Raw genomic sequence first — 18,285 nt, 5'->3', positions numbered from 1 at the left:
TTTGTTTGTTCGTTTGTTTTTCTTTTCTTTTTTGCCTTTTTTGTATTTTGAGAAAAGGTTTCTCTGTGTATCCCTGGCTGTCCTGGAACTCACTCTGTAGACCAGGCTGGCCTCGAACTCACAGAGATCTGCCTGCCTCTGCCTCCTGAGTGCTGGGATTAAAGTGGTGTGCCACCACTGCTTAGCAGGAAGAAATTCTTAAAATCAAGACCCAGATCTCTACTAGAAGCTCAGGCTTTGCTGAGTATGGCTCCAAAGGAAAGGACTCACAGAACCTATGTGGAACCTGACTGTGTCACGTGCTAACACTCTACAGCCATTATGGCTGATTTTACAAGCAAACTCTTTAAAATTCTGCCCCAGGAAATTTTGCCAATCTGACAGTCTCATTCCCTGAGTTATACTTTTGGAATTTTTCCTGTTCTCTGGATGAAATTGTCCAGCATCGCTTGTTATAGCTCGATTTTGTTGGTGTCGTCGTACCTCTGAACTCATTGCCTTGCACTCTTCTAGTGTGAGTCCACCTAAAACTCCTGCCCTTCTGACCTCTCCCTGGAATTTTTCTATTCTTTCTCCTTCATTTTGTGCCTGCCAAAGTAGATGACTAGTGGAAGTATGAGGCAGGCAGCTTTTGAGTCATCTCATTTCACAGTTAATGAGATAGCAGTTAAACAAAAACTTTAAAATACTGTTTGAGTGGGGGAAAAGGAAGTTAGGCCCTGGAGAGGTGGCTCACTGGGTTTACACATTTGCCATATGAGTTGAGGACTGGTGTTCTGATTCCCAAAACCCACATAAAAAGCCAAATAGATGAGGCAGCCTGCCTGTAATCCCCAATACTCATCCCTGGGACAAGGTGGCTAGCTGTACTAGCTGAATCAGCAAGCTCTGAGTTCAGCCAGAGACCCTACTTGAATACATAAAATGGAAAGCGGCAGAGAAAGGTACCCAATATCAACCTCTGGCATTCACATGCACACATATATGCATCTACACGTGCAAACACGCATGTATACCACATGCATACAGAGGAAAAGAAAAAAGGAAGATCTTTTCAGGTGATTGTTATAGTAATTGATGATTTAACCATCAAGTTTATTCTTGTTTCTTTAAGTCTTTGCTGTGATAACCATGCTAACTGTAGGATACCGGTTCCTTAAGATCTCTTCAGTTGGCTAAGTAGCTTAAGAATATGATGGAGGGCTGGAGGTGATGATGCTCACTGGTTAAAGTGCTGGCTCCTCCTGCCGAGAACCCACGTCAGTTCCCAGCACTCCCAACTGTCAGTTCAGCAGATCCGACAGCCTCTTGTGACTCTATACATGTGTGCTCATATATACTTGCAGGCCTGTAAACACATCAATTTTTAAAACATTTTAAAGACTTGTGATAGGTAATTAAACTTGCTATTTTTATTCTTTTCAGATTTCGGCCTATTAAGGGAAGGCAAGAAGAGCTAAAGGAAGTCATTGAACGCTTTAAGAAAGATGAGCACTTAGAGAAAGCCTTCAAATGTTTGACTTCAGGTGAATGGGCACGGCATTATTTTCTCAACAAAAACAAAATGCAGGAGAAATTATTCAAGGAACATGTAAGTTAAGTGCATTAATGCTCCTAACCTATATCCAGATAAGTAGGGACTAAGTGTGGTAGTTGAGGCAGGAAGATTGTCATAAATTTGAGGCCACCTGGGGCTACATAGTCAATTTGGGTCAGCTAGACTACAATGTGAGGCTCTATCTAAAAAAATGAACAACAACAACAAAAAAAAAAAAAACATAGATTTATAAGTAAACTGAAGCCTGAATATTTATGAGCACTGAGACTTTAAGTCTAATAGTGATGGTGGTGGTGGTTTACAGAGCTTCAGGTTGAACCCAGGGCCTTGCGCATGCTGGGCAAGTGCTCTGCCACTGGACTAGTCCCCAGCTCCTTGAGTTAGTTTTTCATCAAAGCACTGAATGTAAAGATCTATAATGCGGAAAGTGACGTGGCTGATATTCCGAGAAAAAAAATGTCCTCATCTAGGAGTGAAGTCCATTATGAACTTCTAGAGCAGCAGAGCCAAGCCATTAGGTGTTCACATGTGTGAAATGCTGAGACTAAAAGTAATTTTTCACTTCACTACCCAATAGTTTACATTGTTGCTGGTGGTATACTTTTATAATTTTGAGAAAGTCTAGCCGAATAGATAATCACTATCACATTTTTTCCATGCTTTAGGTCTTTATTTACTTGCGGATGTTTGCGACTGACAGTGGATTTGAAATATTGCCTTGTAATAGATATTCTTCAGAACAAAACGGAGCCAAGATAGTTGCAACAAAAGAGTGGTAATTATTACACTAGTCAAAACTCAGTGTTTCTGTTTAAAGATTCTGAAATTGTCTGTGAAGTACTTAAGAAGCCATGGTTGGCAAGAGCCAGTGCTTTCCTTGAGGAGCAGTGCAGTGCTCTGACCTTTGATTCAGGGGGTAGTAAAAGTCTGGATGGTCTGGTTGCATCTCTAAGCCACAGTGTGTTGAGTCTAAATGACTACTCCATGTTGGACTGCTGAAAGGTGGAGGATGCTTCCAGGGTCAGTCTGAAAGGTTGGGGATGAAATCTTAAATCTGAGGTGGGTTTACAGGTAGAAACATTTGAATGCGTTAGCCTGCTTAAAAACATGCATGCATGCCAGCTTAAATAAAAATAGTAATGACAATTTTTAATTCCAGCACTCAGGAGACAGAGACAAGCATATCTTTGTGAGTTCAAGGCCAGCCTAGTCTACATAGTGAGTTCCACAGTAAGACCCTATCTCAAAATCAAGCCTCAGTAAGAGGCTTAAAAGCCATAGAGGAGAAGGAAAGAGGAGAGAAAAAGTGTGGTTCTCTCTCCTGTTAATAATGCTTGTGCTCTTACCATATGTCCCAGGAGAAGCAGGCAGTCCCTCTGACAGTTACTTTGTTTGTTTGTTTTTTTGAGACAGGGTTTTTCTGTGCAGCTCTGGCTGTCCTGGAATTCACTCTGTAGCCCAGGCTGGCCTCAAACTCACAGAGATCTGCCTGCCCCTGCCTCCTGAGTGCTGGGATTACAGGAGTGAACCACCACCATCCAACTCTGACATTTCTTTAGAATTTCAATAGTAAAAATTTGAGGGGTCAGGTACCTTAAAATAGAATATGCAGAAGAGCATTATTCCCAAGTAAGCTCCTGGGGTGGGGTATATGTGAAGGTACTCTGCCTCAGATTGTGATTGAGCTGCTGACTAGATTTGGTGGCTCCTATGTTGCAGGTGGCAGGCTTGAGATTAGGGCTCAAGAGCTCACTTTGCAGTAAAGTAGCCCCTGGCCTCATGGCGTCCTGGAAATGTAGTCTGTCTCAATGAAGAGGTGCTATATGATAGCCCCACCAGAGTTCACGTTGTGTTCTCTTTCTCCTTCATGGTTCCCATAATGACTGCCTGCTGAAATAGTATTTGGGATATGTGGATTTAAAATACATTATTAAGAGGAATTTCACCTCTTCTTCCTTGATTAGGAAACTTAATCTTGTAGTTTGGGCTTGCAGAACATTTCTAGTGCATGGTGTATGCTACTGGATGATGACAAAGTTCTGGGCCCTCATAACCCCACTACTGTGGGACCCATTTGCAAATAATGTACTACTACTATACAGCGAGGAGTTGGCCTCTTGCCTCCCATGAGATGCTGATCCACTACAGGGTCTTGAGAGTGACAAGTGGCACAGTGCCTGGCCTGGAGGAGCTTCTGTTCTCTTGTGGGAGTAAGGTAGATAAGCAGTCAGACCATGGGGCTCCAGAGAGGATGCTCAGGTGGACTCCAAGTCAGTTTCTGCTATTTAGTGGGAAGGCTTATTTTATTAAAAGAAGCCTTATTATAATTACTAGTAATTTTTATCACATATTTTAAATAGGAAACGAAATGACAAAATAGAATTACTGGTGGGTTGTATTGCCGAACTTTCAGAAATTGAGGAGAACATGCTACTTAGACATGGAGAAAACGACTTCAGTGTCATGTATTCCACAAGGAAAAACTGTGCTCAACTCTGGCTCGGTCCTGCTGCATTTATAAATCATGGTAAGCTGCCTTCTGAGGCGTCTGCGCTGTGTGGGCTGGCTGCCCACGGCTAGTGTGGCCTGGCCATACTCAGGGGAGTTTGGAATGGCCATTGTCTTCAGATTTATTAAATATGCCCAGTGTAACTTGAGACTTAAACTGATGGAAATTGTGAAGTTGTCTGGAAAGCCTTTTCAGATTCTGTAACTTCGTGTTTCAGATCTTATCAGCAGTTAATTGACTTTCTCTTTTGGACATTTTTCAGATTGCAGACCTAACTGTAAGGTAAGCATAAAGAAAAACAAATAGCTCAGATTCTGTTTCTGCCTTGGGTGTGAGACTCTTAACAAGTTACTTCTGTTTCAGTTTGTGTCAACTGGTCGAGATACAGCATGTGTGAAGGCTCTGAGAGATATTGAACCTGGAGAAGAAATTTCTTGTTACTATGGAGATGGGTTTTTTGGAGAAAATAATGAGTTCTGCGAATGTTACACTTGTGAAAGGTAAAGGATCACATTTCCCACTTCAGCTTCATGATGACCTGTCCTGATGGTTATGGTGTTGACCCTACCAGACCAGCTACAGTCTGAGACACAGAAGCAGATGTGATGCAGTTGTTACTAGTGGTCATCATACATAAGTGCTCAGGAGAAAACAGTTAAGTGTGGTCTCTGAGGATGTGCAAAAGGAAAAACACGGTGATTATAGTAAATTTCTACATAAGTTATACAAACATCACTAGAGAAATTTTGGAAGATAAAATCTGATAATAGGGCCTCAAAAGATCTGAGTAAGCTGGGCGGTGGTGGTGGTGGCACACACCCTTAGTCTCAGCAATCGGGAGGCAGAGGCAGGGGGATCTCTGAGTTATCAGAGGCCAGCCTGATCTACAGAGTGAGTTCAGGACAGCCAGGGCTATACAATGAAACCCTGTCTCTGAAAACAAAGGAAGATCTGAGTAAACAGAACTGTGATGTTATCTGTGAAGATGTAGATATATCATTCTTTCATAATAATAAATTGTTTGAGACTTTATTTTTGGAATTGACCAAAACTATTTTAAAGCTTATAAAATAGTGTATCTGATGACAACCAAGAAAAAAAAAATCTAAAGAACATTAGGGGAAGCCAGGCATGGTAGCTTATTCTTGTAATCCCAGTACTTGGGAGGCTGAAGCAGATGCATTGGAGAAAGAAAGTTCAAAGTAAGCCTAAGCTAGATAGCAAGCTCTCTCTCAAAAACAAGCATGAAAGAAACCTAGTCCCCAACACCAAACACAGTAAAAACAAAGGTTAGGGGAAGGCTGAGGATGTAGTCCAGTTGGCACAGGGCTGTCTAAAGCACAGGAAATACTGGGAAGATCCCAGAGTTGTATTAGAGGCTGGTGTGGTGGCACATGCCTGTAATCTCAGCACTCAGAAGGAGCGGCAGGAAGATCAGAAGTTCTGGTCATTCTTGGTACATAGAGCATATGAGACCCTGTCTTAAAAAGAAAAAAATTAGGAGAGTTGCCTTAACAGATATTAAAGATGATTATTTATGAAGTAATTGTGATCAAACTTGGTATATTAGTTAGGAATAGACAGTAGCCAACAGTTCTAAAACAAGCAAATAGGTATGACATCTTAGTGCACATGGGAGGTGAGCACTGCCTGTCCTGGGGAAAAATAAGCTGGACTCCAAAATAAAGTTTAAAAACCATATAAATGATTAGGAAAGTATCTGCCTAGGGGCTTGAGAAACAGCTCAAAGTTCAAGAGCACTTACTGCTCTTCAGAGGACCCAGATTTAGTCCCTAACACCCATGTTGGCTGTTAGTTCCAGGGGAACTGACTCCCTCTTTTGTCCTCTGAGGGTATGTGCATCCATAATTAAAAAGAAAAGAAATCTTTACCAAAAAGTATCGGAGCCAGGCATAATGACACATGCTTTTAATCCCAGCACACAGAAGGCAGAGGCAGGCAGATCTCATGTGAGAGGCCAGCTGGTCTACATAGAGAGATCCTGTCTCAAAAACAAAAGTTTCTGCCTAACTTTAGGGTTTTGAAGATCTTCTTGATAACGTAAGTAGTAAATCCAAAAATGCTTGAATGACCAGATTCAAGTCAAAGGCAAATGAAGAGACATCTCAGCAGCAGAGCGCATACTGCTCTTTTCAAAGGACCCAAGTTCCAGTCCCAGCCCCTGTGTCAGGCAGCTCACAACCCTCAACTCTAGCTCCAGAGGATCTGATGCCACTTCTGGCCTCTCTAGGCACCTGTGTGAGCATGTACGTGATCGTAAGCACTTGCACGCACATACACATACATTAATTACCACAAAACATTGAAAACGTTCATGCATGTTTTATAGAAATGTGAGCTTTCAAAGTATGTGTTCATTGCAAGCTTACTGTCAGACAGACATGGTACAAGAAAATTAAGTGCGAGGTAAAATGGGTAATGTATTTAGTTTTGCTTGCTTGAAAAAAATGTAAATGAAGAATTGGCTACATAGTGTGTCAACAGATGCAGGTCCACAGGCAGCTAATGAATAATTGAGACAATCATTGTAAGTATAGTTTTAAAAGTGTTTTTTGGGATGCTGGAGAGATGGCTCAGCAGTTAAGAGCACTGACTACTCTTCCAGAAACCCAGGTTCAATTCCCAGCACCCACATGGCAGCTCACAGCTGTCTGTAACTGCAGTTCAAGGGGACCTGAAACCCATGGCAAAACACTAATGCACATAAAATAAAATTTTTAAAAATGTTTAAGTGGTTTTGGTAGATGCATGCTGGATCTATCTCCCTGCGAGCTCTACAACTGGCAGTGTCTAACTGTGATCGAGGTCTCATCAGTTCATCTCAGCCCTTGACCTGATGTGGTCAAGTACCCTCAGCAGCCAAGCTTGCTTTAAGTAATCTTCTCCATTTGTTTGACCTTTGCTGTTTTCTCTTTCAGACGGGGAACTGGTGCTTTTAAATCCAGAGTAGGACTGCCTGCGCCTGCTCCTGTTATTAATAGCAAATACGGACTCAGAGAAACAGATAAACGCTTAAATAGGCTTAAAAAGTTAGGTGACAGCAGCAAAAATTCAGACAGTCAGTCTGTCAGCTCTAACACTGACGCAGACACCACTCAGGAAAAAGACAATGCAAGTAAGTAAGGGAGCTTCCATAAGGTGCTGGTTACATTCTGTAGTGCTTACTAGGCTTGCTTCAGTAGTTTTGAAGCTCTGTATTTGATAGAAACTGGGAATTGAGGCTTCAGCTGCACTGCAGAGTACTAGAACTGCTTTGAGTCCGTCCATAGCAGTTTGTGTCCACTCCAAATTCAGAGCCAACCTCTATATGTAATTCTGAATACTTGGTAATTGGATGTTGAAATATTCAACATATGTTCCAGGACCATCATGTTTGAGGAAAATGTTTTCAAGTCATCGGTGATACTGTAATGGTGTTTTAGGCCCTGCAAGAGCTTGGCTAGTTATTCAGGCTGCTCATGTCCTTCCCCAGCCAGTCTAGGAACAGGGTGGACTCAGAGTTCCTTATGCTTCAAGGCCTCCATCTTTTTACTCCTTGCTTAGCATTTTTTGAAGTGAGTCAACGTGGTTCACTATGCTCAGAAGTGTGCCAGAGGAGTATCTGGATGTGGCTGTGTTGTGGGGTGTGTGATGACCACTACAGAAGGTAGCAAGCCGAATGAAAAGGAGAAGGAAGCAAGCTGGGAGCTGCCAGTTTTATGTTGGTGGACTATCTAATAGAAATTGGGGGTGGGGGTGGTGAATAAACAAAGAGAAAAGGAAGAAAAGAAACAGCACATAGGCCACAGGTAACACAGCAGTTGTGGAGCTTGAAGTGTGGGACATGTGTGGCTGCTGTCCTTCATCTGGGTAATACTAGTGTTCTCTAGATGCCACTACAGCAGCGGGTTCTCCTGTCTGACTTGTCTCCACCAGAGTCATCTGTGAGAATGGTTTGCCTTGGTTGCCTACAGAGTGCCTATTCCAGCACTCTGGTGTCCAGTGACTCTGAGCACTTAGGAGCCCCCTCAGGCACTGGGTGTTCCAGGATCTTCTCCATGCCTTCAGACGTTTTCAGCCCATCCACAGGTGCTCCCTTCCCTTACAGAAAATTTTGAAGAAAGGGGAAGGTGTCTCCATGATGGCAAATGCCACTACGTGGATATCTGAATCTACTTGCTACTTGAAGCCCAAGGCCAGGTGTGACCTCCAGTATAAAAGCAATAGTGTAGCTCACGTTCACACTTCTTAGCTGAGGCCCAGAGTGAACAAAGAGGAGGTGTTAGTCTCTCATTCACTGTTGACTGTTGGTGCTATTAATAAAGGCAGTGTAATGAACTTTGTTTTCTTGAGTCTGCTTCCTTGAAGACACTGGAGGCTTGTGAAGCCCATTTCATAAATACTTACATGGAAACACTGAGGTGTATGCTGCCATCCAGACAGCCACAGCTGCCCTCAGAGAATGACTCTGATGAAAAGAGAGAGTTCCTGTGTTTTTGTGAATGAACGTGATCACTAGAATATACATTATAAATTCAGTACACCACTTAGCCTAAGTACTTTTTAAGTATTTAAATACAAATAGTTTCTGGAGGTGTTGTGTGTCTAGTATGTTACAACATGGGAAATATTTATTACTAAATCCAGTTGTTTTTGGAGAAGTACCAAAATGTGGATGGTTCTGGACCCTCCTGGAGAGCTTATGCCTCAGCTCCAAGACGAGTGCAGTGTCACTGCGGAGCTGACTTTGACCCAGTTTTTTCTCAAGGGCAGAGAGAATGCATAGCACCTTTGAGCTGTCGTCTCAGCATCTTAGAATAGGAAGTTCACCCTTGCTAGTGGCTGCTTGTGTTGGGTGGTTGGTTATTCAGAATGCCTTTTTGCAACATGAATGTTAGAGTACGCCAAAGCTTACTGCCAATGATGTGTAGGCATGGCCCGGGGTTCAGAAGGAGCCATGGCTTGGGTATTCTTTTGCCACTCTCATGTCTGGCTATAAAGATGGTGCCACAGTGCCTTAGGATTTTGATGACATCTAGAAATGTATGTGTCAGCCACAACAGTGTGCGTTAAATCATGTTTATATGAGTTTCTTGCATACCCATGGCACATGTGTGGAGGTCAGAAGACAAGTCAGCCCTTTCCTTCCACTATGTTGGTCCCAGGAATAGAACTCAGGTCATTAGGCCTACCTGCAAGTGTATTTACCTATTCTGTGTTGTTTTTAAAAGACAAGGTCTTACTAGATAGTCCAAACCATACACTCAGGTCCTCCTGCCTCACCTTCTAAGTGTTAGGATTTACAGATGTTGGCCCTCACTTGCCTTCTGACATATTTTCTTCAAGGCTGTACTTTCTGGTGTTTGTGCTTCACCTTTACCCTGTAAAAACAGGAAGTGAGACGAAACAGGCGGAGAAAAGCTAGCGAGCCTAGTGTGTAGCCAGGGATTGCTTTTGCCCTGCCTGCTTCTCTTTCCCCTGCCTTCACTTGCAGTTCGGCAGCAGGTGGAGGCCCTGCTTTGAGAGGTATACAAGGCAACATTGCTACCTAGGCATGAGAAAAATGCTCTTCCTCGACACAAGACCTGAGAGATGATGTGCCAAGAACTTTAACTTGGCTTTCTGCTTTAGTACCCAGGAATAGAGGCAGCAAGAAATCCCATGTTTAAAGTGAGTCCTCCAGTCTGAGTCCCAGTGCCCTTTGGAAGGTCCCGGATTTCCAGGCCTTGGTGCCTCACTGTCTCCCACAGTTAGTGGTAAGGTGTGTGAAACATGAAGACTCAAGCAGCACCCATAGCTGTTGACAGTCAGTTACTCATATCATAAGCCAGTACAGGACGCAGCAGACACGGCCAGTAGAGTGAGTTAATGGGGACTAACGGAGCACCTGGCTGGGCATGGAGGCAGTGCTGCCCGTCTCTCACTGACTGATACTCCGGCCAGGCCTGCCTTTCCACACCCTTCCCACCGCTCTTTCCAGGTGGCCTTTGCCAGTAGGTCATGCAGGACCAAGGGACTTGTGCCTGGTAAACAGGAGACTTTCAAGTGCTACCGAGGGTTTTCTGGATTCTGACCTAGACATGGCCCTTTGTACAAACTTGATTCACATGCATTGCCAGCCTAGCTTGAGAGCTTAAGACGGCACTGATGTTCTTTTGTCATGCTTCTTTATGGTACACACTAAGTGTCATACTTACGGTTTAAATGACACCTCGGAACCACCACAGTCAGTAGTCGTACAGTGTCTCTTAAGTTTGAACTGAAGCCATAATACAGTCAGCATAACGATAATCAGGAACTCGGGGTCTAGAGCTCAAGTCCCACTTCCCAGCCGATAGATCTACGAGCCCATGTGAGCTTGGTTCCTTCATAGGTGTGGTAAGAGCCACTTTAGGTCATCATATGACTTATGCAATGCCTAGCATGTAGCAGTTGGGAGGAATGTATACCCCACCAAGGTACAATCCGGGTTATGCATTTGGTGTTTAGTGATCAAAAGAGAGTAGCTTCAACAAGGACAGCAGGGGCACTCCTGCCTCTATGGATCTCAGGACCCTGAGTCTTTACACTTAGAAGTGGTTAACTCAGTTTGTCATTGTGGCCACCAGCTTCCTCCTCTATCTAGACTTATCATCACTGAATCCCCACCCCCACCCCCACCACACACAAATGTGCTTAAAAGTCTGCATGATTGGCCCCTGGCACTAGGAGAGACTCAGTCACAGTTCTCTGTTCATTTCTCTCAGTGAACTTACCTTTTCACTGGACTTTGGATGAGATGGTACTTTTCAAACAAACCATGACAGACACATAAGGGCAATAACTACTGAAATAATGTGCCATCAAATGCAATCCATTTTGTGCTTGGTTCAGACCACAAACACAAGCACTTTGTCAGTGGTTCCCACTGCTACCAACAGGGGGCCTAAGGAAGGAGGAGGGGCTGGGAAAACCCAGAGTCAGAATCACCTTAAAATGGAATTCAGCCAATGGATTACACTTACTAGGGACTAAGTACAGAGAGAGAGCCTTGGGTGCCAAGCGAGTCCAATCAGAAGATGCTCCATAAAGGATGTGCTGGCCAGGTAACGCATGTCCACAGCAGAGGGACTTACATGCACATGCCCAAAAGTGGGGGGCATTAATCAGAAAGCCTGTTGCTTCTGTAGAGGGAGAGAATAAGGGATGTGACTTAGCTGAAGATTTCAGGCTTTATTCTCAGGGCACTGGGTCAGTAAAAAGGTTAGGTTCCAGACTGACATGAGATAGGACAAGTTATTCTGGCTTTGGAGGAATGAGAGACAGGGAAGTACCATGCATGATCTAGACAGGAGAAGCAGATGGATTCCAGTGACACTACAGGGGTAGATGCTGCAGAACAAGCAAGTGACTGTATGAGGCAGTTAAGGAAGAAGAGTCAAGGATGGTGAGCTTCCTATTTCAGCAGTGGGCAGATAGTAGGCATCTAGTGATGGGCAGAACTGAGGGAGAAGCTGCCAGAGCTCTAGGAGACAGTGCAAGCCTGTCAGCTCTAGAGCAACTTCGGTCAGTTGCTAGCCGACTGGATCTGTAGTCCAGAAGAGGGGCTAGATGCTTGGAAGTTGCCAGAGTCTGAATGGTGGTAACTGTGGACGGGTAATAACCTGTCACCTGGAAAATTATGTTCAAAGGGCTTGGGCTGACAGATGTGTGAAGAATGACAGGTGGGCTGCCAGGGCCAAAGGAAGACCATGAGCATATGCCCAGAGGAGATGAAAATGGTTACCCTAGTCCAGTCTCTAGAAATGAAAGAGAAAGGGGCAGAAAAGTGTACACTGGGTTTTATGCCATGGTCCATCTAGCAGAGGCTATCCCACCTGAGGGACAGAGTCCTGGCTACAGAGGGGTGCTGACAAAAGTCATCGTGTAGGTTGATTGCCTAAAGTGAAAAATGAGAGACTGCAGAGCCTGGAGTAGATCTGAAAGAAGCCTTGTTTGAGAAAGTATAGCAAAGGAGAGGTGCAGTCTGTTGGGTTGTGCCTGGAAGCAGCCAGAACATTAATGTGTTTATATGGCTTGTCGGAGCCATCCATTTGCTAAAGTATTCCCCAAATGCCCTATTTTTTAACACACACATATGTAAGAAAGAGCAAGTGTGCACAGTTCTAGGACTTTCAGGTCAATAAGTCACCCAGCCTTGAATCCCATCCAGACTTCACTACATAGCTCTAGAAATAAGTCGTATCCTTGGCAGTACCCCACACAGATAGGTGGATACTTGGTCCACTCAGCAGCTCTCATCGCTGTGGACTTGGCTGGTTTGGGTATTCTGTAGCTGCTGGCATGCCAGTGCCTGAAGTAGGTAGCCTTCTACCCCTGGTGGATTATCATTCCAGAACGCTTGTTATACATTCTCATACCTTTCTGTTGCTAAAGAGTGCTGCTAACTCCTTGTTTTCCTGTGTGAGAAGAAGGAACACGGCTGCCCCATGCTTCTTCCGGCTTTACCCTGGTCTTGTGTGAGGGTGCTGAGCACTTGGTCACCACAGCTTCTCTGCTGACTAGTTTTAATAAAGGACTTACTTTGTTTTTCAACTGTGGAACTGAGAGAATTGAGTAATTAAAAAACTGACTAGTGTCATTTGTCTTACTGTTGCTGTCATGCCGTCTGCGAAGCATCAGCTTGGGGATATAAATGTAGAGAAAAATTTAAGACAGCGGGGTAAGGGTAGACCACCATGGCAGCATGACCTTGGGCCACAGAGCCTCCTGAGAGGCACTCAGCTGTCACCTAAGGTTGTACAGCTTTTCTGTCTGGGAGGCAAGAAGTTAGATCTGTTGTCCTGAGTTACTTGTTGCCATCAGGGATGCACTGTAGGGCTGGCGCTGCAGCTCTTAAGCTAGTAGTCACTTAACTGTAGCTTCACATCCTAACGAGTGAGGGGAGCAAATAGCATATGATAGTGGCCTTCCTTACTGATGCATGAGTATTGGAGAAACCAACATATGATTCTTAGAATCTGACCTGTTTGAAACCATTGGAGAGAATGTGTCTCCTAAAGTCCACTTGGCTAATATTGTCTCATCTCCCTGTTCCTGTACTAAGTAACATACTTTGGGTAAATTTAAATAGTGATTAAGAGTTCAGGAGAGAAGCTGGGTATTGCATCACACACCTATGACCCCAGCACTTGAGAGCCAGAGGCAGGAGGATTACTGAGAGTTCAGGGCCAGCCTGGTCTATCAAATTCTAGGCCAGCCAAGATGTACATATGATACACACACACACACACACACACACACACACACACACACACACAAAATGAAGGTAGAAACTGATGTTTCATTTACCTTCCCTTCAAGAAGAACTACTTAGTCTGGACCAGTAAGCCCTGATATAAGAGATACCCAGAAGAAGCAGCCTGGGCCCTTGCCTTGAACCATGACAGAGGCAATGTAGGGAGGCTATGCGGGTGAGACTGCCTGAGTGCTGCCTTAGACACGTGTGTGTCAGCAGTTTGTAGCTGATGATTTGCTTTGGGGATTGTTTAACCATGTCACATTGCAGTACCGAGCTGGTTTAATTTTTTGTTGTTGTTGTTTTGTCTCAACTTCACAGCTTCTAACCGAAAATCTTCAGTTGGTGTGAAAAAGAGCAGCAAGAGCAGAGCACTGACCAGGCAGTCCATGCCAAGAGTCCCAGCTGCTTCCAACTCTACCTCACCTAAGCTAGCGCACATGAACAATTCCAGGGTACCAAAGAAACTAAGAAAGCCGGCAAAGCCTTTACTTTCCAAGATCAAACTGAGGAATCACTGCAAGCGGCTGGACCAGAAGAGCACATCACGGAAGCTCGAGATGGGCAGCTTAGTGCTTAAGGAGCCCAAAGTTGTGCTGTATAAAAGTTTGCCAATTAAGAAAGAGAAGGAGCTGGAGGGGCCAGTCCCTGCTGCAGTGGGGGGCGGGTGCTTGACCAGACATGCTGCCAGAGAACACAGGCAGAACCCTGGGAGAGGTGCTCACTCGCAGGGCGACAGCCTGCCCTGCACCTACACAACCCGGCGCTCCTTGAGGACAAGGACAGGTCTGAAGGAGACCACTGACATCAAGCTTGAACCAAGTCCCTTGGATGGCTATAAAAATGGCATTCTGGAACCTTGCCCGGACAGTGGCCAGCAGCTGACCCCAGAGGTGCTGGAAGAACTGGCTCCTGAGAGGGAGGAAGCTTCCCAGGAGTGTCCCAAGAGTGACCCGTGCTCGTCAAGAAAGAAATTTCGACAAGGGAAACCCATGAAACACTTAGCAAAGGCAGAGGACTGCAGTCTGGAGCATGGCTTCCCTGGGGAAGATGGGCTGCCAGATTTGCCAGGGCCCCATCCTGACCAGGGTGAGCCCAGTGGCACAGTTGGGGTGCCTGTGAGCTACCCAGACTCTGCTCCCTCCCCTGTAGGCTGTTCCATTGTCGCACCCGACAGCTTCACAACAAAAGACAGCTTCAGAACTGCACAAAGTAAAAAGAAGCGGCGGCGGGTCACCAGGTACGATGCACAGCTGATCCTGGAGAACAGCTCTGGGATCCCCAAGCTGACGCTTCGCAGACGGCATGACAGCAACAGCAAGACAAACGACCATGAGAGTGACGGTGTGAACTCCTCGAAGATCAGCATCAAGCTCAGCAAAGACCATGAGAGTGACAGCAACCTCTATGTCGCAAAGCTCAGTAACGGGGTTAGCTCGGGGCCAGGTGGCAGCTCTACCAAGCTCAAGATCCAGCTCAAGCGGGACGAGGAGAGCAGGGGGCCATATGCAGAGGGGCTTCACGAGAATGGAGTGTGCTGCAGCGACCCCCTCTCCCTGCTGGAGTCCCAGATGGAGGTGGACGACTACAGTCAGTACGAGGAGGACAGCACAGATGACTCCTCGTCTTCTGAGGGGGAAGAGGAAGAGGAGGACTGCGAGGACGACTTCGATGATGACTTCATCCCTCTTCCTCCCGCGAAGCGGCTGAGGCTAATTGTCGGCAAAGACTCCATAGATATCGACATTTCTTCAAGAAGAAGAGAAGATCAGTCTCTAAGGCTGAACGCATGAGCTCTCCCTCTTCAGGTGTCCTGGGGGACTAGAAAATAAAAATCCCAGCCACAGCTTCAGTGCAGCACTTCTGTGGTCTCACCTGTAGGCATAATACTGTAGAAAATGTACAGCATCCCGACTCTTAAGTCTGATTTGTGCAGATTTTTATCGTACTTTTTAAATAGCCTTCTTATGTGCAATTCCGAGTTAGAGGGAAAGCCCTGTTGTAAGATAGAGGAGGCTCCAGCAAGCTGTCCAGGGACAGCAGCTCTCCACACAGGACCATCAGACACTAATGTGGTTACACCATGTTGTCACCTGTGAGAGCAAATGCCAGCCTCTTCCATAGAGGACTAAGCTGTAGTTAGGGCGGAGCGGAGCAGCCTCGTGGGCAGGGTTTCCAGCATCCGCTCATATCACCAGCAACGACCTCTGGCTTTTGATTTATTTGCTAGATAATTTCCCCCTTGGAGTTGTGTCGGTTTCACACTGGTCACCAACCCAGGTGTCCTGTCCGTGGCCTTCATTATTGTAGAGACCATTGGCTGGAAGTCGGATTGATTTCTTTGAAGAAAAAAAATTAACTTAAAATGCAGTCTTCTGCGTGACAGCTCATTGCAGTACATTATATGTACGGGGCTGGTGGTGTGCAGGATGTTTTCAGAGCAGTTTATTTATTGCTTGTCATGTAAATTAAAGACCGTGTATTTAACACTTTCCAATCCTTTTAGATAAAATTGTTCTTTGCAAGAATGATTGGTGCTTATTTTTTCAAACTTTTGCTGTGAACAGCGTGGCAACAGCAAGCAGCGTTTGTCTGATGGACTCCAGCTATCTTAATTTGGGTCTTCAAGTTTCTGTTGCACTTGTAAAATGCTACAAGGAATATTAAAGAAATCTATTCACTTTAACTTATGATAGTTTATGAAATAAAAACATGAGTCACAGCTTTTGTTCTGTGGTAACCTATACAAACATTTGTCTTTGGGATTCAATGTAAAGAGCTGAAAACAATGTATATGTTGTAAATATTTGTGTGTTGTGAGAAATTTTTGTCATAAGAAATTAAAAGAACTTACCAGGAAGGTTTTTAAGTTTAGAAATATTCATGCCAATAAAATAGGAAATTATAAATATATAGTGGTAAGCACTGCATCAGTGGACGTTCTTGGCTTATGTTAGTTTATTATGAAAATATCAGATTTTTTTTGATTATATTATCAGTCAGACAAAAAGAGGAGTCAGATTTAATTTGTTTTTGAAGCACTTTGAGAAGAGAAATTAATTTTAAGTAACTTAATGAGCAATTTTTGATTACTGCTTTATGTTCAATACCAGGCTTGTTTGTTTCTCTGGATTACTTTACAAATCAAAGAATTTGAGACTCTCAGTTTGTAGCAGGTGTTTGACACCAGTGGGTCTCTTTATTTCCTGGGAAATGTGTCCTTTCAGATACACAGTGTTCCCAAACGACACAAGCCTGTCAGAGGGGACCTGCAGGGAGGGAAAGGTCCAACAGTGTCTCAGTGCTCCACATTGCTGATGACACCTACTAGTGTTTAGCTTGGGGCCACTTGGATCCTTAAGACTGTTGCCAGTAGGTTCCAGTTAGACGACAGTGAGATTCCTGAGTGTTTCTAGGATTCCAATGTCTTTGCTTCTGTGCACGGTAGAACCCCTGCAGTGGTCCTGTGCAGTCTCGTCCTTGTTACCATGCAGCCTGACCTTCGAGTGTCTCTCTCATTTGGAAGCAGGAGGGAGACTGCGTGCCTGTACACACAACCTTTTGCTAGCCACGAAGTAGGGCAGCCCTGTGTTTCCAGACCTCCTGGCCCAAGGCACCCAGAGCACCTTCTATGGTGCTCCCAGCCCTCATGGAGCCCCTATGCATAAGTGTGAGCCCCATGCCACCTCCAGGAAGCTGAAGGTGGGCTCAGGAGCCTGCACAGGGTAGCAGGTCACCTCGTTGCCATGTTCACTGGGGCTGTTTGGAGAGGCTCAGAGACTAAATCCTCCCATTTCTTCAAAATCCAACAATAGCCATTTCAGGAATTTCAATCTTAAGGAAAAAAGTAACAAAATAACACATTTCCCATTTCTCCATTTTTAAGCTTAATTTTAGTAACTTATTTATGATGTTTATTTTAGTTTTGTTGTGGCCTCGTCTTTGGAGGCCGACCTTCCCATGGGTCTAAGAGCAGTGACATCGTGAGGAGTTGCTGCCTCTCAGGAGTCGTATGCACAAGCATTCAGCAGCGCTGCTGATGCCTTCTAGGGAACCTTATTTCCGTTTCTCAAGGCAGGGGCCTCGGACTGTTCTCGATCTGCTGTAGAACTTCACTGTGGGGGTGCCAGAACCCACATTCTTGACCAGTCTGGAAGAGGTTACACTCAATAAAACTCTCAGCTTGAGCTTATGCAATGATTGGTAAAGTTTTTGGCAATTGTAAGAATTAGGAAATGATCCTAGAAATATATGTAAAGTATTCAATTTTCAATCATTTTTCAAATTACTGTTTTAAATTGTTTTGCTGAGTTGTAATACTTTTGAGATACAATGTATTCCTTGTACTGAAAGAATGAAAAAGGACTTTTTCAGCATTTGAGGTAAGTTCTTTAACGTTTCATTAAAAACATTTTTTACAAATATTTTGTACATGCACTTGCAGTATTGAGGTTAATCATTTTAATAAATTCGGAAATTAAAATGATCTGGTCAGTGTTCACTGTATCTTGAGAAGAAAAGTGAGTCTTCCACCAGATACTTACAGGAAGCAGTTTGTGAGTTGGAGAGAGCCTTTATAACTGGTGACTAGCCAGGCAGTGGTGACATACACCTTTAATCCCAGAACTTGGGAGGCAGATGCAGACAGATCTCTATGAGTTCGAGGCCAGCCTGGTCTACAAAGCGAGTTCCCGGACAGCCAAGACTGTTACACAGAGAAACCCTGTCTTGAAAAACCAAAAAATAATAAGTAACTCTGGTGGCCATGTGTGCACAGTGACTCACTCCCTCAGAGTGGAGGGAAGCCTGTCCTCCCCACAGAAAGGCTGCTTTCAGTATCCCAGACCTGTGAGGGCTCTGCCCACAGCAGTACTGGAGCCCTTCCACAGCCCAGTTAGCTTGCCAGGTTGCCTGGAAACCTTGTAACTCCCTTCTCACTTT

General features: G+C 44.6%; 1 protein-coding gene and 1 long non-coding RNA gene across 6 annotated transcripts in view; one reads left to right on the top strand and one right to left on the bottom strand.

Annotated features, from left to right (window-relative positions):
* Kmt5b (lysine methyltransferase 5B) overlaps positions 1-17,830 on the top strand; it is a 52,580-nt gene extending 34,750 nt beyond the window's left edge. For 3 of the 4 annotated variants that reach the window (XM_059263633.1, XM_059263653.1, XM_059263643.1), the window contains exons 5-11: positions 1,426-1,591; positions 2,224-2,333; positions 3,919-4,085; positions 4,330-4,349; positions 4,431-4,567; positions 7,007-7,203; positions 13,666-17,830. In XM_059263633.1, the coding sequence (XP_059119616.1) occupies positions 1,426-1,591; positions 2,224-2,333; positions 3,919-4,085; positions 4,330-4,349; positions 4,431-4,567; positions 7,007-7,203; positions 13,666-15,137 (2,269 nt within the window). In that variant the 3' untranslated portion in view covers positions 15,138-17,830. Of the gene's footprint in view, positions 1-1,425; positions 1,592-2,223; positions 2,334-3,918; positions 4,086-4,329; positions 4,350-4,430; positions 4,568-7,006; positions 7,204-8,175; positions 8,406-13,665 lie in introns of those variants that run through there. The other variant, XM_059263661.1, reaches the window with a different exon arrangement.
* LOC131911528 (uncharacterized) lies at positions 1,063-12,460 on the bottom strand. 2 transcript variants are annotated; one of them, XR_009379389.1, is made up of 5 exons: positions 12,325-12,460; positions 11,381-11,457; positions 11,072-11,230; positions 9,351-9,448; positions 1,063-1,348 (listed from the first exon to the last, which is right to left on the bottom strand). It is a non-coding gene; the product is annotated as an uncharacterized LOC131911528 (long non-coding RNA). The 2 variants fall into 2 exon arrangements; XR_009379388.1 differs by lacking the exon at positions 11,381-11,457 and having other exon boundaries at positions 12,309-12,451.
* Positions 17,831-18,285: the final 455 nt, after the last annotated feature.

The sequence above is a fragment of the Peromyscus eremicus genome, chromosome 1 (assembly GCF_949786415.1).
Source record: "Peromyscus eremicus chromosome 1, PerEre_H2_v1, whole genome shotgun sequence".
Taxonomy (NCBI): Eukaryota; Metazoa; Chordata; class Mammalia; order Rodentia; family Cricetidae; genus Peromyscus; species Peromyscus eremicus.
This window is presented reverse-complemented; position numbering and strand designations above follow the sequence as displayed.